This window comes from Solea senegalensis, linkage group LG4, assembly GCF_019176455.1.
Source record: "Solea senegalensis isolate Sse05_10M linkage group LG4, IFAPA_SoseM_1, whole genome shotgun sequence".
NCBI lineage: Eukaryota > Metazoa > Chordata > Actinopteri > Pleuronectiformes > Soleidae > Solea > Solea senegalensis.
The window spans coordinates 20,267,335-20,293,132 of record NC_058024.1 but is presented as its reverse complement, the minus strand read 5'-3'; the positions used below and the strand labels follow the sequence as shown (position 1 = coordinate 20,293,132).

The 25,798-nt window shown below is 43.7% G+C and overlaps 1 protein-coding gene across 1 annotated transcript; it reads left to right on the top strand.

Annotated features, from left to right (window-relative positions):
• The first annotated feature begins 2,191 nt into the window (after window positions 1-2,191).
• On the top strand, window positions 2,192-25,585 carry LOC122768101 (zinc finger E-box-binding homeobox 2-like). Its single transcript, XM_044023803.1, has 8 exons — window positions 2,192-2,583; window positions 20,078-20,365; window positions 21,629-21,838; window positions 22,022-22,215; window positions 22,344-22,455; window positions 22,714-24,239; window positions 24,343-24,526; window positions 24,866-25,585. Exons 1-8 carry the CDS (start codon window positions 2,526-2,528, stop codon window positions 25,507-25,509), a joined length of 3,216 nt encoding a protein of 1,071 aa, XP_043879738.1. The 5' UTR covers window positions 2,192-2,525; the 3' UTR covers window positions 25,510-25,585.
• The last annotated feature ends 213 nt before the right edge of the window (window positions 25,586-25,798 follow it).

The window sequence follows — 25,798 nt, the reverse complement described above, 5'->3', positions numbered from 1 at the left end:
AATTCATTGCAAAAACAAATATCACAAATCTTAAGCTACAACGTATCAGTGCACCAGTCATCGAGTGAAATCCTTACATATCTGAGTGGAAAAAACACCTTAACACTTGAAAGAGTGACTTACAGTAAACTAATGTGACCTTAAAAAGACAAACAGCTCCCAGGACCTTTGAGGAACCTCTGTACCTCACTGACCCCCCCCCATCAATAACAAAATTTATTGCACCGCTCCTCACCCACCTCCACTCTCCTCCCTCTTCTATCCATCTCACCACAAAGGGCCGTGATGACCCTTCTGTCCCTCTCTTTCTTCAGCTCGGTGCTCCCTCCCCACCTTCAGGATGCTTTCTCTTCCAGAATCCATTAAGACACAGCTCAACAAACCCCCGGCAGTTGTGATGGGTGAAGGAATGAAGTGAGGGGGATTTTGGCACAAAAAAAAGGTTCTTATAGAGAGCTGTGATGTCATGAGGTTGACAGACTAATATGGCGGGAGATTGTTTGAAGAAGATCTCAACCAAACTGAATCATAATGATTTTTTTTTTTTTTTTTTAAAGTTTCTAATGACAGCTTGTTTTTTATCCCTGTAAAAACGGCATATAATGAAATCATGTGTGAGGCACTGACCTAAACATGGGATTTTATTGACTTTTTCCTCGCACATTATGTGTCCTCCTCTTCTCTTTGCTTTTATACTTAAGAGGTGGGGGGCGCTGGAAAGCCAAGGTGGGGGTCCTGAACGCTGCGTTAGAGTTCTATGTCGGATGTTTTTTTCAGTTGCAAAACAGATTAAGGTCCAGGTTGCAACACAAAGGACTGTCAATGCACCACTTCCTACAGCCATCCAGGGGTGAATGGCGCGCAGGACGGGGGTCCACTCCAGGACACTCGAGCGCAGGTGCGACCTGCATAACAGTCGAGCCATAAAACACGAAGAAGAAGAAGAGGAGGAGGAGGGGGGTGCGCACACATACCTGTCCCCATTAACCAGCACTTATACCGTAATCCCCTCGTGCAGCGTGCAAATGCAGCAAGGTGACACACAGAGGGGATCAATTAGCACTTTCAGATCCACGTTCACACGCTGCGCCCATGAGGTTTGCTCCGTGTGTGTGTGTGTGTGTGTGGATACAGCACACAGGATAAATGAGACTCAGTAATCAAGTAAATTAACGACGGAAAACACACACACACACACTGTACACACAATGTATTATTTGTGATTAAACTGATGTAATATTTCTTTTGTCCTTGCACTGCAATATGAAATAATATAGTTACACCCAATGATTACCGCGCGTTTATTGTTCGAACAAAAGAGCGAGTCGCACAAAGAAAAACATCAGGGGGAAAAGTTGCACAAATGATTTGCACATTTCCACCGAAAGTTTATGGACACAAAGGAAACAGATGAAGCAGCAAATGTTACAGTTTAGAAAAACTGTCATGTAATGTTACGAAAACTGTGGCGATGAGGTGCGTTTTAAAGTAGAAAATCAAGAACATTAACTATGTTAATCATCACGAGAGGGTCCTGGGATGACAGGGATGATGCAGACATCCCCCCCCCCTCCCCAAATCACTAGGACTATATGGTGGACATTTTCAGGTCACTTTATTTGGAAATCCCACAACTTCTTGTGAAAAGAAGTTTGACAAATAAGAGGACTTTTGTGGGAGGGAATATGATATAAGTCTTATTTAAGCCAATTTTCTTTTTTTTGTCCTCCAGCTGATGAAATTACAAATTATACGTGAAATTGCTTTACTTAAATAAACATTTATTGAACATCATGTATGGTCTGTGTCTTCAAGCATGTGCCTTTAACTGCATGAATGAAAATGATGCATGAAACAGGCAATCAAAACAAAACTTCAACTCTGTCAAATAAACTTTTGGGGAGAGGGAAAACACAGATTTTCTCTCTCCGATTATGCACTTATTGGCATTTCTGAGAAGAGAAATTTGTAAATAAACAAGTAATAATCGACCTTTACCTCGTGAAAACACACTGGAGTAAAGTTAAAGCAGACGCGATGAGGTCAGAAAACCAGAAGAACATGTTCGGATGTTCCTGAGAGTCATCTTTATAGTGGAGAGGAGGCGCAGGGAAGAGGATTCTGGACAATAATGTTGTCAAAGCTGGACTGGCTGCACTGTGCGTGTGTGTGTGTGTGAGTGAGTGAGTAAGTGTGAGAGGGTGAGTTCTACCAGCACCACCACCAAAATGAGGAAGGTGAACGTGCGCGCTGCCAAGACTGACCTCAGGTCCAACCTCTGCTGCTGACATCACTCCTCCTCACGGCTCGTCGCCTCAGCCTGGAGTCCCATCAAGGTCTGAGTCTCCCGCTGTGACCGAAGGAGGCGATGCCTCGACACCATTCATTCTCAGGCAGGCGCTCACTCAGGACAGGCACACACACACACCGCTCATCATCACCTACGCCGTCACCATCATCATCGTCGTCATCATCACTACTATCATCATAGCCGGACAAACTGTGAAGCGAAGTGAAGTGTGAGGATGACAGAAGAAAGCAGGGGCAAACGGAGGAAACAAGCAAACCCCAGGAGGAACCGAGGTAAGAGGCGCGCAGCGAAGTTCCAGCGAGAGTCGCTGCACGGACGCAGGCAGATGCTGCGGACCACCAAATGTATATGTGCAGCGACACTTTGACTACATCGTGCACCTTTATTTGTTTGCATTCGTCTAGTTCGAGCGGCATTTATTTTGAACACGTTTGGATTATTCTGTGAAAACAGCTGTTAGAAGAAAAGGTGCGAGGAGACCCGCGACAAAAGTCCATCAGCAGTGCTGTGAAATCTCGTGATCTGCTCTCGTGATATAAAGCCTCAAAGGTTACGTTTTTCACTGTGTCTTACAACTCTAAACAAAACAGATTGATTTCAGTGTAGGAAAAGATGATTTATGTCAATAAGAAACGCTCCTCTGTGTCATGTTGGCTTCAGCTCTGCTGCTGCGTTTTATGCGTAAAGTTGAACGTGCTCCGAGATTTCAACTTTCCAGGACGCACTTCTCCTTGTTTTCTATTTTATATCCTGCGGTGCAACAATGTTTCTGTGTCATTTCATATGACAGTGTGTGTGTGTGTGTGTGTTTTGTGCTTAAGTTGTGTCCAGTCAATGAAAGGCGACTTTTCTAATTTAAAAAGAATAGTGAGAAAAGGGCTTAAGAGAGAGGTTTTACGTTGTACTTTTGTTCAGCTTCGTTTAGTAAAATATCTAAATCAATTTAACCTAAAAAAAATAAAAAATCTAGTTAACTTAAAATATGTATTATTGCAGGAATCAAATTTCTGTGGCGTCAATGAAAAGCTCTTAAATTATGAAATAGTTTAACATGTGTAATCCTGCTATTTTGTTGTAATATTTACTATAATTGTCACATGATTATCAATCATCACATCAAAAGCTGCAGTTTCCTGTGAAGCTGTGTAGGTGATGTCAGTTATCAGATTACGGGGAACATGGTGACTGTGTGTACGATATAGGGACTTTATAAGTTATAAGACTCTCGTGCCTTGTTTTCAAGTGTGTGGCAGCTCTGAACTCATAGACTGCAGCAAGGGTAAACACACTTGCACATGGATACACACATAAACATTTGGTCTCCTATTCTTCTGATGAGGACTGAAAATTTATGTTAGAATCAAATCCTGCCTCCCAAACCCAAACCCACAGGACTCTAAAATTATCCACTACATCGGACATTTCTCTAACTCTAAATTTAACTGGCAACCCCTGGCTTCAAAAACAAGTGTCAAACTATAACCTTAAACCTGTAGAACATAAAACATTAAAGGCAAATTGTAATTTAAATTAATACTTAAGGTGTTTTGTGAGTGATAATAATAGTTAGAGTCTTGCTGCTGGCTTTGTATGTGTGTAACGCACACTTTTTTTGTGTGTGTTAAGCAAGGCAACTATTTGCCCGAGTGCAAACATGGCCTTAAACTGTGATTATCTTTCTGTCACCGAGAGCGTAACTCAACTGCCGCCCAAAAGCAGAGCGCACAGTCGCCACATAACACTGTTTGGCTGGTTTTATTCTTGACTCTTTACTCTTTAAATACAATCAACAAGTCAGGCACCTTGCTTGTTTTTGTCCTCTTCCTCTGAACTGACGTGCAACCGCCACAAACGTTTACTGTAAGGACCTCATTAGTTTGCTGTGAGTGTTTCCTCATTTTTATTCAGAGAGGTGTGATTCTCAGTAGGGTGAGATCCACTCTCTCGCTGCCCTCACATTAATGGATGACCCCCACGTGTGCGAGCACCCTCGCTCACCTTTGACTGGCAACATAGCAGTTTGTCGACCGATTAAGCTCGAGTTCACAAATCAACAGCATCACCGTGCTGTGAAAGCTATCAGGGTTGGGGGGGAGAAAGACTTACTGAAAGGACCTGTCACGCATCAGACTAAAAAAAAAACCACAGCACAGTTCCTTTAATTTCCAGCGGTCACCTCAGAGCACACATCACTCCCGTTTAAGTCACACTAAGGTCTCAAGATGTGAGTGAGGACGTTTCAAGGGATCAAAGACGCTGATTACGAATTGATAATGGGCCCGAGAATCTCAAAAAACGGGCTTAAATGTCCCGCTGAAGGTCCTGTGGCGTGATATTCTGTGTCACCCTTTGTGAGTTCGTCCAGCCAGCTCTTTTTTTTGTAGTCACTGATAGCTGCTTTACGAGTTGCCGTTTGTCTGCACACATGCCCCGTGGAGATGCTCTTTCATGGCATGTGTCACACATGCATGAGGGTGCATGTGTGAGATTTGCATGTCGTGTCGGTGTATACGCTACGTGTGTGTGTGTGTGTGTGTGTGTGTATTAAAGCTGTGTTTAGGGTTTGGAATGTGAGCAGCTAGTTAAAGGTCCTTGATAAAACCAAAACGAATCTGGCAGGGCCTGACTCATAAGACAGCGATTCGAGGATCTTTTCCAAACCAGAAGAAAGAGAGGAAAAGAACATAAGCTGACTTTTCTTCTCTCCCCAAGGCGCCTATTGATTATGTCTCTGTCTCCCCCAATAAAAGTGTCAATGTTCACCAATATCAAGCAGCGTGAGGATATTTACTTCGCTTCATTCCTGGCAGATTGAAAACAGTCCTGTGACCAAGGACGGAAACATATCCATTTGAAATGATGACTTGTGTACTGGCTGTGAGTGAGAGTGTGAAATAATTGGTTGAACGGCACTCTCCCGTCCCAGGCCTTTTTTGAAACATTGCATTTATTGATAGTTTAGTGGAGATAATACTGAAAAGACTTTAACTGACCTAACGCTTGTGGGTTAACGTTAAAAAAAAAAAAAGGGCATGTGATCTATGTTTTTCCCACTGAAAGATATTGAAGAAAACTCCCCAAAACAACATTTTAATAAGGCAGTTATTTAAAATCTGGTCTTAACACTATTAAGGTTGCACCGTTGTCAGTTATTTGAATCCTGTGGACTGAATGTATGTATGGGCTTTCCCCTGCTCTCAGTCTTAGTGGGCATCTCGGCCAGAATGGCATCCAGGCGACAGATCAAACTCACTCAGTCCTGACCCTTGAATCAGATGTTGGTTTGTATTTCACGAGCGCCCTCACAAACATATGTAGCGCTGTTTGCCTTATGCTTTAGGTTTTGTTAGTTCATGAAAAACTTCACTCCATTGTTGAAGTTGATGTGCCCATTTAAGAGCGAGCCCTTCGCTCTCCCGTTTCCCTCACTCCCTCGTTCTCGTTTTTCTTTCTTTTTTCAAGTGCCAATTTATTTAAACTCCTTTCCCCTTTTCTTCTTTCTCCTTCATTGATTTCCAAACCCCAGTCTTTGTATGCAGCTGGGGCCCAGCTGTGTGTCTGTGACTGTGTATGTGTGTGCATACATGCGAGTGTGTGTGTGTGTGTGTGTGTGTGCATGTGGGTTTTTCTGGCACGGTGCTGCCACAGTGAGCATAGCACAGTGTACACAAAGAACTTGAGCAGCGAAAAAGAGAGGGAAAAAGAGGAAAAAGGAGCGAGAGAACGGGGGGAAAACTTTGGAAAGACTGAAATGAAAGACTGACGCGCTTCTACTGTACAAAGTACAGGGGCCGGGCCTTTTGGACCGAGCCTACTTTAAGATGTATCGGCGCTTGGGGATGAGGGGTGGGGAGAGCGAGACAGCAATGAAGAGCTCAGGCACCACAGTTTATTACCAGGGCTCTTCAAGGGAGTCAGCTCAGGCGTCAGAACCAGCGGGTGGGAGGGACAGAGGAGGAAGAAAGAAGAAGAGGAGGATGACTGGGACGGGGAGCTGATGGGGGTGACAGGAGTGACAGAACTGAAGACAACGATAAATAGCTCCTCGGCATGAGAAGGCAACGACGGAGGGGTTTGGTGGAACATTAGAGGTAGAGACAGAAGAGATGGTGCGACAGAATGTGGGATAATCTTAAGTGTTTCCTTATTTGTTCCCCAACGTTCCCATAGCTCTAAGTGTCACAGATTTTTCCCATCCCAGCGCTGTGTGTTTGATGCCAGATCAACACAGCAGTAATGGGGAATCCCTTGATTGGGTCCCTCTGGTATTTTTCACATATTTATTCAATTATTGCTCATTGTGATGTTTCACATTGAGCCAAAGCGGTCCCATGTCTTACTGTACATTCCTGCTATGTGGCTGCCACACTGGTGATCCACTCCAGGAGGAATTATTTGGAAAGTTTTGCGGTGCCGTTGCTGGATTAATACTCGCAGAGGGGTTTTCCGCCATATTAGCTGCTGCACATGGCTTTCAGGAGTTGTAGGATCTTTGAAACGGGATGTTACAGCGCATGCATCCGTTTTTGTTTTTAAAAATGCAGCGGTAGCAAGACGCCAGTTAGGCAACGGGTACTGTTCTTCAGAAGTGTCGTCCTGTGTCGTTGTAATCACCGAAACACTGTCCTTTGTGCTGTTTTATTCATCATCATTCGGTTCCCCTTTGTCTCTTTTCCTGCCAAATGTTGTCCTGACGATTAAGAGAAGTGCACAGGGAAGGCAAGACTTCTTGGGGACCAATAAAAACATGGATGGTGTCGTTTTTTCTATCACCATGTGCAACCAGTTTTAACACACACACAATGACAGGATTGAGGCTAAAACGTTGCCTGTCTACCAGCTTTGAGTCGACCTGACACCGCAAAGAGAACATTCAACTTCTGTTCAAGCCATCACAGTCCCAGAGCCCTTCAGATGATGAAAGTCCAGTCCGGTGTAGTTATCAGGAACAGTTAAATTGTCTCAGTAGATAAGCCGTGACAGTTGAGTGTATGTCTGAGGATCACACTCCTTTAAACTGTAAGATAACGCTATTAACCACAGAGCCCATGAGGTGTGTATGCAATGCCTGTGTGTGTGTGTGTGTGTGCCTCAGTCACTTTCACACACTCAACACCGACAATATTACTTGTGACAAGTCACTCGTGTATATGTGCATTTCTGTTTTCACATCTTTTTATCGTACATGTTTACATACGTGTACAGTGTAATGTGGTCAAGTGGTCTTTATTCTCGACATGGTCCATTTCCAGGATTATTAATATAGTTTGTGTGTGTGTGTGTGTGGATCTAGTGTGGACTCTCTTTTTTGTGTAGACAGTCTGGGCATTGATACGTTGCATGTGCCTGACATGAAGGAAGAGGTTAAAACTATCCAGATAGGCGAGCTCTCTGCACACAATTTATAGATATGTGCTGTTTTATCACACCTCAAATTAAATTTGGAACCGTGATTCAGCTGTCATGTATTACAAGGTCCAGATGGGTGGCAGAGAGAGACGGAGAGAAAGAAAGAAAGTCTGGCAGGCAGATAGACTCGGCTGAATGAGAGTTTGCCAACATTTTGGAGCTCGTTGAAAGAGGAGCAGTTTGATATGTGTCGCGTAACGGCGACAGAGAGGAGGGGGGTGGCATTTAGGATCGGCTTTTATCACCTCAGTCAAGAAAACCTCACACCTGCTGATACGGGGAAAGGAGTCGTGCTTGTGGTTTCAGTTTGTCACCGTTCCCTTTTGTTTTACTTCTCGTTTTTTTGTTTCCCCTTGCATCTCTCCTTGAGACTACGTTCATTTTTCTATTTGCAAAAACAAACGACGTCTCTTTTGTGTGTCCTATATGCTCCTCCACATAAGGCAACCATGACAGTTTGCTAACAAGACGAGGAAAAAATATGAGTACATTTATTATGTGTCTGCAAAATTGGAAATAATGCATTTCATACTCTCATTTTTTTTCCTCGTAGATGTGAAGTTTTTTTTCAGTCATGAAATCCTACCACGCTCCCCTGCTGGGCTGCTGACAGTTTTGACAGCAGCTGGTTTTAACTCAGTGTAACGGCGGTAATTTCAGAGAGTTTTTTAAGCCGCGCTCGTCCCTGTGATGGGCATGTAGTTTTCAGCAGGTAGAAGTACGCGGTCAACACACACCACTTTCACCCGGTGACTGTGTATAAAGATGGACGACACGTCACGTTCTCCCAGTTCACAAAGTTAAGTCAAAGCATCACAAGTGCAGGAGCTGCCATGTTGCAATGCTGATGTCATTTGGAGGCTGCGCAGTAGTTTTCCTGGAGCGCAGCCACGGCTTCAAGTTCCCACTGATACACACACACACACACACACACACACACACACACACGCCTGACCAATCATGAATAAATCTTACCTGTAACTCATAGCATCTCATTCTTACGTCAAACTTAACCAGAAACGTGAACACTTTATCATACACCACCGTGAGCCGACCTGTCAGAATGACAACAAAAATCATCTTTGGAAGAAGTGTATGTGATGCGGACTCTGATTTGGATTTTGTAGAGTGGTCCATGCCAGATCTTGCTAACATGCGGGGAGGTGGGGTCTATGACTTACACTGCAGTTACCCATTAGGAGCCCTTTTCGGGGAGGTGTCATATCATCCCTCTTTACAGCCTTTGGACACACTTTCTGATGATGTCATCATAATTGTTTGCACCAAATCAGTTTGAGAGAACAATGGCCGACGTCCATGGAAATGTTTAGCCGTGCTTTTCACGGACTCGCCGACGACTGTCAAAGGGATCTGTAAGTCCAGAGTCTTGATGCGAACGAGTCGATTAAATGATTAAATGATTAAATCCCGTCAAGTGCACCTGACAAAACAGGGACAGCATCACATGAATTCAGTGTTATTCAGTGTTAATGCCACAGTCTGACCTGCTCAGTGCTCTAAACTCTGGATACGTCCACCAGGAAAACATAAACTAGGGGGAAAAAAAGACCAGGGAGTCAACTCCTCCACCTCTCTTTCTCTGTGTCCCCGTACCTGTGATCACCTGGTACTACCTTCATCTGACCTGAACACCCACTCTCTGTGTGTGTGTGTGTAACAGAGAGAGAAAACTTACATCCATTATTAAGGAGGAAACACCTTCCACTGTGGAGAGTGAACATGTTTCACTGACTTTGGGGCCCACCACTGAATGCAGAAGTTATTAGAAGTTTTTACTGATCGTGACCTCATTCACTTGTTCATTCGTTCCCCCCATGTAATGCACACATTGTAGTTTCACTCTGACAAGTCACAATGAGAATGAATATGAAAGGGTTTTGTGAAGGAAAGACGGAAAACATTTTGTACTAATTGGTTGAATTAATTTGGTCAAATCAGGGACACATTAATGTCAATAGGATCCATCTGTAGTATCGGGACGAGTGAACAAACACATTCACCCATGAGCACATGAGAGAATCTCAAAATTTAAAAACAGAGTTTTAAAATGACTTAAAATCAATTTTTTGTATGAAAATCGGTGTTATTCGAGACTATTCGAGCCTAAACTCAGCCTCGATCAGAACTGACGAGGTTGACATTTGGTAGCAGCGTGCAGCCGTATTAGATGGTGCAAATGAAACTGAAGCTCAGGTATGATAAAGAACAGGATCCATGTACCGGAAGAAATTTGTGCTAGAAAGGAAGCAAATGATCAGTTTTCACTGATTCAGTTCACATTTTTATCACGGTGAAACAATCTCTTATCTGTTTTTGGGCTTTCTAATGGTACGTGACAGGTTTGTATTGGTAACGCTGGTATTGCAAAATTACACACGAGGGAAGGCGATAAGTTAAAATGGTTAGCTACTAATAAAAATTGAATTGAGACACAGAGAGAGCAAAAAAAAAGAAGAAAGAAAGAAAAAAAAAACACGTTCTGAAGTTAAAGAGTTATTTCTTTTTCCTTTTCCTTTTTGTGCGCTCATAGGGAAACAGTGTAGTTATGATTATATGGTGCATGTGTCCAGCATTTCAGTTGGGATGGAAGGGGAAATAAGTTTCAAGGCAGCTTGGCAGCATATCTGAGGGGGGTTACATCATCTAAATGATACAAGTAATAGGAAGGTGTGAATGTGTCCAGGCCTAACATTAGGACGGACTCACTATTTTTTGCTCTTTATGTCAGACTTTTTTCTAATCTGTGTCTTTCCTTTTTGTTCTCTCTCTCTCACACTCTTAATTGTGTATTTCTTTTACTGTTTCAGCTCCTCTCTGTTCTCCTTATCTCCTCTTTGCCGTATCAGTGCCCCCAACTTCCTATCAACGTTTACTTCTTTCCATTTCTAGCCTCTCCCTCTCGCTTCTTTTCTTCCCCTCTCCTTCCACAACTATCCATCTTCTTCTGCTAACCCCCCCCTCCCCGCCCGTGCCTGAGCTCCCCAAACCCTGAACAGTTGCCATCATGTCGTCCCCCCTCTGCCCCCCCCCGTCCCCCCGCGTGCCTCCCCTGTCCCACTGACACCACACGCTGCTCCCATCCCCCGAAAACCACTTCAAACAGCCAGCGCCATCAAAGCCCACAGTCAGTCAGCCAGGCAGTCAGCCAGGCAGCCAGCAAAGCAGCCAGTCAGCCAGCCAGCCTTCTGCTTCGACTTAAAATTACTGTTGTCCCAGTCGCGAGGCTGCTTTCCTCTTCTGATACACATCAAAGATCCTCTTAAACTCCCCAAGTTTGCTTTTTAAACCTTTCTTCTTGTCGAGTTGTTTTTTTATATACATTATTTGACTGGTCGAGGTTTTACACACTCTCTCTCTCTCTCTCTCTCTGTCTTCTTGCCATCACTTTTTCTTTTCTCCAACATGGGACAGGTCAGTAATGACATGCACACAGTCTTGTGCAGTTCCGCTGCCTTTGCGTTTTCTTTTTTTTTCCCTCTATGACTTTAATTAGTGTTGTTTCAGGCCTCATATGCACAACACACACACACACACACAAACACATCGAGCTAAAACAGAGGAACATACGGACGTGTGTAAATTAATATGCGATGTGAACGATACATCCTCCTAATCAAATTTCCATGACCACAAAAACACCAGTTAAACTCTGTGTGTGTGTTGTGTGTATGTGTGTGCATGCTTTAATGGCAGAAACACTGATGAAACAGAGAGACTGTGAGGCCGGGATGACAGAGTGAGAGAGAGAGAGAGAGAGTGCAAGGCGTGTGGGGAAAGGCTGGGAGAAAGAAAAGAAAACAAGAGGACGGTGCCAAAGTAGAAACTTTTCTATGTTTCAAAGCCTCCAAGGTCACTTGTGGTCACTTGAAATGTTTCGGTGCACTGTATCATCGTCGCACTTGAAGGATGTAATGTGCACACGTGCCAGATGATGGCGCCCTGTCTGTATGTTATCTTGACTGCCAGTGCCACTGTGTCTACAAGAACATCACTTGTCATTATAAAGAACATTATTTCATCACACTCATACAGTTTTACTGATTACTCTCTGAAGGCAGCAATTACATAGCGGATCTATTTTTAACTGTGGAGAGTGGAGGGAAATAAAAAAAAAAAGGGGGCAATTTTACTAATATCAGTTATGATGGCACAAGCAGCTGTAAGAGTGGAGTTTTTCTTCGTGAATACCTTCACATGTGTGCTCTGATCTTTTATATCTCAGTGCGGTTCTTCACAAAACCGTGTATCTTGTGTTTTAAAATCGACGTTGGTCGCGCTCGTGGTTATATTAAGACATTTCGGGCTTTAATGCACAACATTCTCCCCCTTTTTTTTTTCAAGACCACCGCATCACACGAAACACCTCCGACAGATCACATACACAGATGCCAGACAAAGTCAGAGGGATACCGGGCATATTTGTTCCACCCTCAAAACAAATCTCCTGCAGTGAATAACTGAAAGTTGCAGCTTAAGCTGAACTAACCAAAATCCCACATTGTATAGCTGTTAAACTCAAAGAGAGGTTTTATTTTAGCATGCACCCCTATTAAAAAACTTCAGAAACCTTTGTGCTCCGTCAGAGAATGTTTTAATATTCAAAAGGAGCCACTATTGTGTGGTTTCTTGCGCCAACGTACAAAATAAAGAGCCACATCAGAAAGCTGGAACCGTCCCTGAGCATTTTCATGTGTAAAGAAAAAAGAGGGAAAACAAATTTGGAGGGGGGAGACAGGGGTATTTATAGAGTGGTGTGAGAGTCTCTGCAATGACAGGAGTCTAATGAAGTGGAGTTTGGGTTTTGATTCACAGTGTGGTGAGTGCGTGGGTCCCTCTGTGACCCTTATTGCATTCCACCACCGATTCCTCGCTACACGGAAACCAGCGCGGGCCACAGGAGGAGGCAGAAGGCCAAACTCGAAATAACGTGTTTCTTTAACCAAGCTAACCTTTCACAGCAGCGTCAGGCCTGCTTCCAGTGCAGTAGATGCACACGGGCCACAGCGGCAGCGACGCGCAGCTCAGACACAGTGGGAAGGCTTTATTCATATGTGCATCCACTTTCGTTCTGAGTGTACATGCAGTAGATCAACTGGTTCGTCAACACGGTAAATTACTCAATTAATGCGACTCAGCGCGATGCTGTTACTCTGATCGCAGTCTGAGATAGAACACATATAGTCCATTTAAGATGAAATGATCAGCTGTGACGCTGCAGACAAGTGACAGGTTTTAATGTGGTGGCAGATTGATGTGTGCCCATGACCTGTTTTCAAAGAGTGTGCACCAGCCCTAACACAACATTAAAACATGTCCCAGTTTTTGACTGTGACAACATAGCAGACGAAGCACGTTCATCATTAAAAACAACAACAACAACAACAACGGCGACGTCTTAACTGTCACAAGCTGCCCACAAAGTTCAAGAAGTGATATTAACGCAGAAGTCACAGGAATGCGCTTTGAAGGTAAAGGCCGGCGTGGAACAAGGTAACTTTTTTTTGATCTGTCTCTGTGGTGGTCTAGAGGACAGGTACGTACACATTGTGGCAAACATGTAGGCAGCAGCATACAGGAAACCTCCAAAGGAAGAGCAAATAACCACAAAGGCTCATTGCAAACTTCTTAACTTACACCTTTGTCTCTTTTCTGCAAAGAGGCAAACTGTTGCTTCTTTTTTTTTGCACACATATTAAAAATGACTACTCTTTTTGGGTAGATATCTTACAGCCACAGGTTTTAGTATCATAGCAGTAACAAAAGTTATTCTTTCACAATATCAAACTGCGATCTCTCTTCTTTGCTTCTTTACGAACAAAGATTTTTAATCCTCTGTGGATTATTTTGGCTCGCACATATACAGCATACATACACGCGTACAGTTTCCATCCACACACTTGTCTACCTGTACGAAAATGTACAGCTATTAATTTTGAGTTCCTGTGGGGCCGGCGGTGCAACTTCACCATCATTATAGGCTACGAAAATAAACCATGGATTTCTATAGATGACTCACCACAATCTAAGAATACACTGGTGTGGGAATCTTCAAGAAGGGTGAAAGTATACACCCCGTACGTGTGTTTCTACTTCACGCCACCTCCGGTACTGTCACTCACCTCCCAGTCACAGTTCCGTCGCTGCGTCACATGCACACTCACACGTACCACTGTGCTGCTGTGATCGCTCGTTTTAGCTTGGATGCTTTTCCCCCAAAATATGTTCACACTCGCTCCTCCTATTTTTTTTATCTCTGATGAAAAATACTAAAAGCACACAGACATGATGTCATAAACATGACGTATCTTTAGCAGGACTATAGGAGTATTAGGTATATTCAAAATATAGTTTGTAATACCTGTAATTAATATAATATGTGTGGTTACAAATCCCAAATTTGTACTTAATTTATTACCAAAAAAGCAAAGCTTTTGTACGTAAATAGTGCAAAGAGGGAGGTTAACCATTTCAGATGTAAAATAAAAAATAGCTTTGTATACTATTTTACTTGTTTGGTTCAATCTTGTCTGTCTTTTCTGACATCAAACACGAGCAGGTCTCCTCTCCTCCAAGCAGACGGTGCAGTGATGTGACACGTAGAGAAAGAGAATAACAGATCACTGATACTGAAATCAGTCGATTTTCAGATACACGGCGGCTGTGGCGGCTTTACACATCCACTCCACAGAATGTCAGAGTGTGATTTTTATTTTTTCTTGGGCGAATCAAAGCGCAGCCCCCGAGACACTGAGCCCCTCATATGTGAATAATGAAACTAACGCCAGCGCAGAGTCACATTAAAAGCACAACCCGTTGACAAATCAACGTTGCGTGTGGTATCAGTGAACATCTCGGCGGCTTTGAAGCTAATAAAATGCCAAAAGGGGACTCTGTGTTTGTGTCACAAGGGTTCTAATTGAACGGAGTCATTAAAAGCCACAGTGAACAAAGGCTAAAATAGTTTCAATACGGTGTTTGTTGTCAGTTTCAAGTGTGCACAATTGTGCTGCTGGTTTTTGCGGCACTTCAATCAATATGTGGGACATTAGCATGGAGTTTTCTCCTTGAACCGGTGCTTCAAAGTGTGCAGATGCTGCCCTGGTGCAAGTACTCTTGCAGGGTGGTGTCTCCTAATGAGCGGGAACATCCAACAGCACAGAGCTGTGACACCACGCGGGCTCCAGTTTTTCTACACACACATCAGATCAGTGTGTTGGCCCCTTTTTTGTCCCCGCTATACAGTTGTGTTTCATTCGTTTTGCTTGTTTGTTTGTATTTCTTTACAATCTGTGTGTGTGTGCGTGTTGAGGGAATTTCCCTCTGGGTTTAGACAGTTTGACGCTTTCTCATTTTCCTTGCACCACTTTTTGCCTTTCTCTTATCTCTCTCTCTCCTTCTACATCCCTTCTTCTTTATGTCTCAGCGTAGTTCACCGTACACTATCTGTGCTGCACTCTTAATGTGCTGGTGTCTCTCTGCACCTCCTTGTTTACCCTCTTTCTGTAACCTACACACCACAGCGCCGTACGTCAAACACACTGCACAAATGCAAAATCACATACTTGCACCACACAGCACATTTCAGCGGCTCTTCCTCTGCACTAATATGACCTTTATGATCTCCATTACTCAGTCACACTTCTCGTCTCGTCTTGCCAGCAGCCACTTGCAAACTTTTTTTTTTTGTTTGGACCACTGCCAACCAGCAAAGAAGGACATTTTAATCAAACTGAAAACTTGACTCTTGTATCAGTGTGGTTATTTTCACCGTCATTAGACAAGAATGTTTGCACTTCCTCTTTTCTGGCCACGAAAATGCAATAAAAAAGGAGCAAAACATCACATTATCACCATTGGTTAACGTGTCATTTAGAGTATTTAATCCCCCCCCCCAATTTGCTGTCAGCATATAATGTGTAAAACATTTGGATAATTTGAAATTAAAGGTTGCATTCCACCCGTGAGGCTGTCCCTATGAGAGACATTTCTTGGTTTTCTGCAAATTAAACCAACCGTGTGGGTTTTTGATGTCACACTATTGGCATCGCACACACTCTCCTCTGACTTCACGCTTCCAAACTTTAACTTTCTGTTCTTTCTGAATCGCACTGCACATTTATTCGCATGTTTAGCGACACAGGTGTGGTCATGTCACCTCTGAGCTCAGGCCAAGGTGCTAAACTGAGAGACGACTATCAGCCTGAGACAGAGAGAGAGAGAGAGAGAGAGAGAGAGAGAGAGAGTTGCTGCTTAGGTGAAGGGAATCAGGTGGGAGGTGTCTGTTCTTGGTTGTGGTCCTCCTCTGACTCATTGTACGAATGTCAGGCAGCAGGTATGAACAGGGGAGCTGCCACAGTGAGAATAACATTTTTTTGGGTGATATAATTAAAGCGCAGTCATCGATATGGACATGAGTGTGCTCTGGAGATGAATGTGGACCCAGCGTGTCTCTGAACTGCTCTCATAGGTACCGTAAAAAATGATAATACACTCGTCTTCCTGTGCTTGGTTTTTGTTGTAGCATGTGGGGCATCCATGACCTTCACGTGGTAAATTTACTGAGTTGAAAATAGTCATTGGTAGTTTCTGGTGAAGCCTGTGAAACCATCGCAGCAGTGTTTCACGTATTAACTAAACCTGCATCACTTTTGAACTGTATCTTTGACATGTGAAAAACTTCCGTGACAAATTTTGATTAATCAGTAAGTTTTTATTTATACACTGGCACAGTCATTTGTCTTATTTTACCGCCTTCAATTGTACTTTATGAAATATTACTTACTATGATGCGGCTGCATCATATTACACTCAGCAGCACTGATCACATTTCCTCCAGAATTATGAATTATGAATTTACAAATGATTGAGAACATTTCACAATATGAGATTTGATGTTAAAGTTTTAAAAAAGTGAAACAGAAGAAGAATTTGGATTTTGTTTGCTGTTCATATTTCAGGGTCCTCATTATTGCACGCATAATTCATTTGAATTCAAACACATGTGCGTTAAAGAAAAGTCACGTATAATTCTGTTGTTGCCGTTCAACGCGAGCGAGACAGAAATCTATCAAACGCCACCGACGCTGTGTTGCACGACGATCACCGCTCTGGCCTTAAATGGACAATTATGAGTGTGTAAATAAATCAGCCGAATGGTAATAAATTCATCGTGTGGGAAATTGGGCCTGGCTTGTTTGTTGCCATTTAAAACCAAACGAAACAAACAAGGTAATTTCAAGGTAATTACTGTGTGTTTACTATTTAGCCACATAATCACTAAGTCAATACCAGATGACATATGTGCATTGTAAAATAAACGGCAGTGTTCTGCTGTACAGTAGACCCCGTGCAGATTTAGACTGGACAGGACTGTAACTTTCTCTCTGCTGCTGTGAGCAAAACAAAACGCTGAGAGGATTTTATTTTTCCTCTTCTTTATCTTGAATTACTTTTTTTGTTTTTTTCTCTGTGGCTTGTATGTTAATGTGGTTGTTTAAAAGTGTCACTAACATGTGTGCTTATGAATTTATTCAGGCAGGCACTATCTGCCATTTTTTTTTAGGCCTCAGATCAGATTCAAGATGGATCACAACGTAGGCGCCTGAGAGTAAGCAAGTCAAATTCAGCTTTTCTGACTTGTCTTAGATGTTCTGTGTCTGCGCTGAAAAAAAGAAGACATGTTTCTGGCAGGCAGACCGTCAATCTTTTCGTTCAGTCTCTGTCAGCGAGAGGGAGAGAGCATCAGACGGGGGGAAAAAAGCAGTCGAGTGAGTGAGTGTGTGTGTGTGTGTGTGTGATCTGAACACAGTGTTGTCAAACCATCAGAAACAGTCCCCAGACGACTGAGCGATCACCATTGTCAAGCATGATGCAGCACAGTTCTGTTAGCGCTCTCTGGATATGACTCACATTCTTCCCACGCACACAACACTGCATGCAGCACCAGCAGCGAGTGTGTTGACTTCTCATCAGACGAGCCGTGTTTGGCTTATTAATCAAATTACACATTCTGAAAACACATCGCATGAAAAGTGTCAGTCTCACTCATTTATACCTCAGCACGCGATCTTTATACTCGCAGGCGTTCCCCTAAAAACCTCCTGCATAGATTTAGCTGCTCCAATGCAAGGGAAAAACAAAGGAGGATGCAAACGCCATCCAAATAAATAAACCAACAGGCCTGATAATGAAAGCCATCCCCGCTCAGTGCCGCTTTAATGACAGGACATATCGACTCAGTGTCACTCACTGTCACTCACTGTCATGCGAGAGAAGATTAGAGCCAATTTGATGCTAATCTGGACCAGATTTCTCTCCTTTAGGGCCGAGCCGCTTGGCCTATCGTCCCAGAAATCTCCTGCATTACTGGCACATGGAGCTTCAGCTACAGCTTCATAAGTCATTCCTGCCCATTCATAAGCATACGAGGCTGGGGCAGGACACAGCATTTGCTGATACAAACAGATACATGTGTAGGTGTTATATCGACATATACTCATCTGTGGAATATGTGCACAAACATGCTGACTATTTACAAGTGACTTATGTGTTTGTGATTGTGGGGTGCCCCCTCTGCAGCCCCTTTTCTTGCTCTTTTAGTAGCAGAGTGACTGTGGATGTTTTATCGCTGTCCTCCAGTCTACAGACAAGTACATTTAAATGTCACAGAGTTGAGTGACAGGCTTTTATGACTGTGAGCTGTGGTCGTATTCACGTGTCTGTGTGTGTGTGTGTGCGTGTGTGTGTGTTGCCCATCAGCCAGTATGGGTGTAGTCAATACGGCTCAAATGGAGACTTTTATCCTTATTTTGGTGTTGTTTTGACACTTTAACTTTGTTTATGTTTTGTGAAATTTAATGAGCTGTGAAAGTTAATTTTCCCTCCCTCAGTTGTATGAAAGCCAAATAAGAAAATTCTATTAAACCTAATTTTTTAAAAAAAAAAGCATGACGATGTTATATCGCGTCTGTCAACAAACACGGATCAGAAACTCAGTTTTTCACGATGCAAAGGGTCGACTTGGCCGCGAGCGTGTTGGCACGCGACATGCCCTCCCCCTCAAAAAACAGCTTGACTTTCTCTGACGATACATTTCAAACGCACTGGCAAGGAGATCTATTTGTGTTCTTAAATAGTCATTATTTGGTTGTGATTAGATATTACTAATCAGTGAGAGGAAAACACAGAACCCTCAAAGAAAGCTTGGAAATAAGAGACTACAGCTTAAATCCTAGGCATGTGTTTGTAATTGTCATTTATTTTCTTCACCATGGGAAAAAAAAAATTTTTTTTTCTTCTTCTTCTTTTCTTGCAGCCTGGACGCTGAGGGTAAACTTTTAAATTACAATAGGTTATTTATCTTACTTCATCCCTTCCCTACCCACAGTATCTAGCCACATTGTCATGTCACATATCACACATGTGCTGAAAATACAAGGCTTAGCATTACAAAAAAAAGAAGAAAAGATCTCCCTTCTTCAGATGTCGCTGAGGAGGAGAAATTTTTAGCTCAAAGTAAAAAAAAACATAAATTACAGTGATTTACGACGACATTTAAATAAGCTGTATTTTACTGGACTGAATTTTAATCAGAACAATGCCACTTTTACAGACTGGAGATCATTTTCACTTAATTTAATACATGTATTTTTTGTATTAAATGATGATTGAATAATATACAATATACGGTATACAATTTTCTTTTTTTCTTTTTTTTAAGTTTACAAATTAAAGGCTTTTAAGGAGTAAAACCTTCTCCTTAAAAGTAATCACACATACTTAGAAAATACATTTTATCTTGCTGAGACTGCTTGGTAAAATGTATATGGTGTATGTTGCAATGCATGCTGAGCGTTGATCACTATCTACGCCTCAACCCACACAAAGCCACATGAAATAATTCAATGATAGAAACACAGTGAAGAATATCACTCGGAGACACTTGCATTCCTCTCAACAAAGTCATTTAAACATGAGAGCTCTAAATGTACTAAACATTTTTGAATATCTGGTTGTGTTTTCCCCCAATTTGGTTTCAGTTCCTTACATTTTTTAACTGGTCTCTGGTTTCCAGTGGCCACAATCCAAAGCTCAAATAGCTAAATATCATCTGAATTAACAAGAAACATGTCTATTACGTTATGAATCATGTTTTTTTTGTTTAAAATGTATTCTTTTGGATGCAACCATAAAATAAAGGCATATCATTTCACATAAATTAAAGACACATGTTGATGATATTTGATTTTTAAATTACAATATAGCACTGCTCAGTGATGCACCCCTATGCATAGCATTTCGTCGTGATCTCTGATGGTTTCACTTTCCACCTCACAGTGGATGCTGAACAAGTGACTTCACTGGGATCTGAAGGGGAGGATGAGGTGGGTCTGTGGAGCCTGGAGCCCCAGGACTGCCAGGAGAGCCTGGACAAGACGAGCCTGACACCCAGCGAGGGGACGGAGGAGGCCAGCAGTCCTGCCCGCTCCACGCAGCCACACAGCCTCAGCCCCAGCAGCAGGAACTACTGGGTGCAGGTGGAGCCAGAGGCTGAGGCTGCCGAGGACACCATTACTGCACCCACCAGTGACAGGGAAGGAGACCATGATCCACTGAGGATGTACTGTAAGTTATGAACTAAAGTATAGTGCTGCCTTGTTAGAGAATAACATGTAAAACTTGTGTTTTTCTGCTTCAGTTTCTGAAGAATTAAGACCTGGCCAAGTCTGTAAAAATGTAGTGTATACTGCATGAGACTGCTGCGTAGGACACTACGTTAAGTGTAAACATCCTCTGTGTTTTTCTGATGCAAGAGACCTCCAGTCTCAAGATGCTTCGCAAAGCCCTCTAGATACACCTTCATATCGGCTCCTCATGAAACCATGGCTTCCCTGAAAGCAGTTCCCTTTTTTCACTCGACTCTTTGAAAAGGCAGCCTTCTGAAAGCATGACAAAAGAACTCATCCCACACAATGTCACAATATTTCCATGCATCAAAGAGGTGACGTTACGGTACTGAAATCAGCACTGTGCGACGCGAGGCTTTCCCTTTTATTTAGGGGAGATCAAAGGCGCGCGCGGCTTGCCTACTAACAATCACTTAGCTCCTCGCCTCGTGTGATTTGGCCTTGCCTGATGAAGGCGAAGCTGAGTTTTTACAACACTTAACCACACAGGCTCGTCCCTTCACCACATAAAAAAACAGCTCAAAATATGCCAGCATCTGCAAACATTTGAAAAATCTTCCTCAAAGTCACTGTAAGTAAAGTTGACTGGCTTGAGATAGGAGACACCCTCTCTCCTTCACATTGAGTACATCTGTGGTTTTCTCTCTTGGCCTGCCTGTCACTGCACTCACAGGCTCAACTGAGGACGAATTCCTAACAACCAGCTCCCTGGATTTATTGTTTTATCTTTCAGTAAACAATTTGGTCCTATTAGATTCAGTTGCGCGGCGTCAGTTCACAATTTATTCCCACTCGCGACCATGTGAACGTACACACGCGCGCGCTGCGACGGAGAAAACACTCTCTCAAGACTTAACTTCAGCTACACGCCATTAAAAAGTAGAATGGCAGCAATGGCTCGACCACACTGTTGCACTGACGGCTGATTGTCTCGTGAAATTGTGTATCTGTTAAATTGTGAGAAGGCTTTTTAATAATCCAGACCTAACAAAACATCTCAAATCAATAATAGATCATAGACTCGGAATAAGATTGTGTGTTCTTAGAGAAAAGTGTATTGTAGTAATAATATTTATCTGCATACCAAGCCAGACACACCTCCACTGTTTTACAAGTAGCCCGCGTAGCTGGTAAAACACAAACACTTTGCACTTCTGCAGACGTTTCACTTCCTCTGTGTCTTTTTTTATCTGCGACCCAGGTAAGAACTCAGACTCCCAGAATGCCTTGGAGGACCTGGCTCATTATGAATTTTTGGCCCAGCTCAAGAAGGCTTCTACCTCTGCCAGTCTCTTGGACCATCTGAACCACAACGGCACAGCAGCTGTGTATCACCAGGGCAGCAAACACGATGACCTCCCGCCTGCCATCTGGTCACCGGGAGCTCAGCACTGCTCACCTGAGGCCGCAGGTATGTTGAGTTTGAATTTCTTTAACTATCTATAAGGTAAATGTAAAATAGTCAAACCAGCTGTTGACCTGTCCACTGGTATAGGCTTCAGCCCCCCTGCAGTTTAGAACATGGGTGGATACGGCACATGTAACAAACACGTGAAGATTTATGTGGTCTATTCCAATTGTGTCTGGATTTCAGATGCAGGAAGGAACCAGCAGGTTTGTCCGTTCTGCCACAGGATGTTTCAGCGAGGAGCCACTCTGAGGGAGCACATAAAGTACTGTCAAGAGAGGGAGGGGGGCCACATGGTCTGTCCACTCTGTGGATACACTGCCCCCCTTAGGGCACAGATGGAGCAGCACCTGGCACTTCACAATCAGATGCAGGACAAGGTGAGGCAGAGGAGCATACACTGTATCAACTGGCATAAGAGCAAACATGTCAGAGCATGTTAAGTCCAACAACCCCGACTTTGCCCTCCGAAAGGATAAAACTAGTAACAAGTTCCTGTCATTTCTAGAGTCCCATCACGCTGGATCAAGGCATGGAAACCAGGAAGTTCAAATGTCTCCAGTGTGGGAAAGCCTTCAAGTACAAACACCACCTCAAAGAGCATCTCCGCATCCACAGCGGTGAGGCAGAGCAACATCAAAACAATTGTACTCACCCATTAATTTGCTATTGTTTCTCCATTGTATCACTAACCTTTACTTAGCGTGTCAGTTGTACAGTATGAAATTACACACAAGTTTATGTGTTGACCGAAAACAAGTTTAAAATAATATTTTTCATGATAGTAAAAAAGAATCATGGAGAATGATCACACCCGAGGATAAGATCTTTTCAGTCTTTGTGTCTTTGGACTAATTCCTCCTCGTTTTATCCTTCAGGTGAGAAGCCGTACGAGTGCTCCAACTGCAAAAAACGCTTCTCTCATTCCGGCTCTTACAGCTCCCACTTGAGCAGCAAAAAGTGCCACAGTGGAGGAGGCAATGGAGGGGGAAATCCAGGAGGAGCCAGTGGGGCATTTAATGGACATAGCCAAAGCCCCTACCACCACTCATTTCTCCCATCTCCCTCTGCAGGCAGAGGGAGGATCGGTAATGACAAGGACTCGCCTTTGTCTTCACAGAATCAAGATAATTCCAGATCCCTGGGCAGAGCACCAGAGGATCCTCATCAGCTTTTGTTGCAGGATAGCAACCAGAACCCCACTGGCTTTCCCAAAGCGTTGGATCTGGCTCAGCTCTGGGACCCCTCGGCAGAGCTTTCTCTGAGGGCCAGTATCCTGAAAGAGACCAACCTGCTACCTTATCCTTACTCTGGCACCAAGTTTGAGCAGATGCTGCAGGAGATGCTGCACAGGGAGGTGAAAAAAGAGGAGGACATGGAAAGAGGTGGAGCCGTAGCAGAGGAAAAGCGGCTCATTCACAACGGAGGGCCCGACAAGAAACTGTCGCCTGAAAGAAGGAGAGAGTCGGGTGAAGGGGAGAGAGGTGTGCTCGGGGTGACGTGTCGCTGGTGCTCACAGCTTTTCCCGAATGTGGCAGTGCTGCTTCAGCATGAGCGCTACCTCTGTAAGATGAACCGCGAGGCAGTGGAGATGCCCGAGGGTCTTCGAGGCAAAGACCACTCCTCGCCACCTGTATTCTTACCCCGACCTGCTCTTCACCCAGAGAACAGCAAACCGTGTGAGGTAATCAACGGCCTCTCTGGAAACAAGTCGCCGCTGCACAAGCCCAGCTGGCATTCTGTCACACAGCAGCTTTTGGTGGCAATGCACTCCCCACCGCCACAGCCTCGCCAGGACGTCCTGTCCTCGCGTGCATATTGGTCCAGCCAGGAGAAGATAAGCCCGAGCCAATCGATCATCCACTCTCCAGATCTGTCATCACCCAGAGCCAGAAGAAGAGTTCCCTCCTCTGGATTCAGCTCTCCTGTCTGCCTCGACCTGACTAGCTGTCCTCCTGAAATCTCCTCACCTCAGAACCAGACCGGCAGCTCTTGGTCTGCACAGAATGAACCTCTGGACCTCTCCCTGCCCAAGCAGCTCTCAGACCATGAACGGAAGAACAAAACTGTCAATGGCAGCTCGTCCAGAGGTGACAAGAGAGAGTTTGGGAGCCAGCAGCTAAAGAGACTCATGTCCAACTTAAGTCCCACATCACATCTACCCTTTCACCACCATCCGGTCTACAGCGGGGCCAGAGCTCCGGTGTTTCCAGGATCCCTGTACAATGGTTTTCCTATCATCAACCAGTCTGGTTTAGGGCTTTCAGGACATGATGCCACTGCATCGATTCCCTTCAGCCAGCCAGCTAATAGCTCTGGATTTCTCTCCCCTTTGACTTACATGATGGAGGCGGACGCAGAGGCCACACTGAAGAAGATCCAACATGAAAGACAAGCTCTGATGGTAAGACAAGACAAGACATTTAAGGCTCACATAAGTTACACTGTAATTACTCAAAATTAAGCATGTGTTATATACAGTGGTCATTTTGATGCTTTCTTTACAGGGCGACGTATTAAGCCGAGGAGCTTTGGAATACCTCTCGCTAATGGATGAAGGTCTAGAGGGAGAGGGTGGGCCAGGGAGGAAGAGGCTGAAGAAGACGGATGAGGGGATGTACGCCTGTGACATTTGCGAAAAAACCTTCCAGAAGAGTAGCTCGCTGCTTCGACATAAATATGAGCACACAGGTCTGTACATTTACACTGTCTGTGCACTACAGTCTACAAAAACACGTGGACCATGTGCCAATCCTGTGGTTTTTACACATTTTCTTATGAATGTTTAAAGAATGAGTGAGCCATTTTTAGGTATAGTCTTATTTTGCTGAGAAATAGAAGGTACGATGAGTACAACTGGTAAATCTGCTAGTCAACAGATTTTGTTACCAGAACCAGGTTGGCTGTTTTTTCTGCTGCTTGAGCATGTTTCTCAAAAATATTGACAAAAAAAGATATGTTTGAAGAGGATTTTGTGTGCGTAGTACAGAACATTAGATATTAAAAGTCATTTCTCCGTCTTCATTACAGGCAAACGTCCCCATGAGTGCAAAATCTGCAACAAGGCCTTTAAGCATAAGCACCATCTGATCGAGCACAGCCGGCTGCACTCCGGAGAGAAACCCTACCAATGTGACAAATGCGGCAAGCGCTTCTCTCACTCCGGCTCGTACTCGCAGCACATGAACCACCGCTACGCTTACTGCAGCAAAGACCAGGATCCAGACCAGGAACACGAGGAGATGCCTTTCACCCCTCGAGCGGACGGTGTTCTCACGGGCCGGCTGGCTGACGAGGCCCCTCTGTCTGTGGAGGACGCCCAAACTCCTCATTTATTCCTCAGCGACTCCAGTCTGGATGGAGCTACGGAGGGATTCAAAGAGGAGGAGGAGGAGGAGGAGGAGGAGGAAGGTAAAGAGGCAGGAGTTGGCGATGGTCACGTGGAAGAGGCAAATGAGGATTTGTCAGGGGAGCTGTTAGAAGAGTTCACCGTTCAAGGTTCGCCAACAAGGGAGCACAAAGAGCTGCATGAGAGAGACACTTGCGATGAGGGAAACCATGTTGACGATGTCGACGGCGACATGTGGGACAAAGGCACTGAGGAGCAGAGTGGAAATGTAGACAAATATGAACCAAGCCCGGATGTTACAGATTTACCCAATAGAAAAACCTAAGGTGACCTTAACAAGCCAATGCAATGCATATACTGTACATATAAAAGACTTTTGATACTTTTTTTAAAAATCTTTTTTTGTATATATACTGTATATATAATAGCTTCACTGATTTTACTTTTTAACTTTTTTAACCACATGAAAAATGCACAAATCTGCCAAAGAATGGGCCTTAAAGTGGATCAAGCCAAACAATATGTATGTGACCATGCAGGATAAAAAAATGCAAAATGTACTTCATGTGCCTACAGTGTTTTGTTTTTTATATATTGTTTTTCTTTTCTTTTTA

Bases quoted from the DNA above. Each gene is read 5' to 3' on its own strand.
- LOC122768101 (XM_044023803.1), top strand. From the start codon at position 2,526: ATGACAGAAGAAAGCAGGGGCAAACGGAGGAAACAAGCAAACCCCAGG. The intron at 2,584-20,077 runs GTAAGAGGCGCG...TCCACCTCACAG, and splicing joins AAACCCCAGGAGGAACCGAG to TGGATGCTGAACAAGTGACT. The intron at 22,456-22,713 runs GTGAGGCAGAGC...TTTATCCTTCAG, and splicing joins GCATCTCCGCATCCACAGCG to GTGAGAAGCCGTACGAGTGC.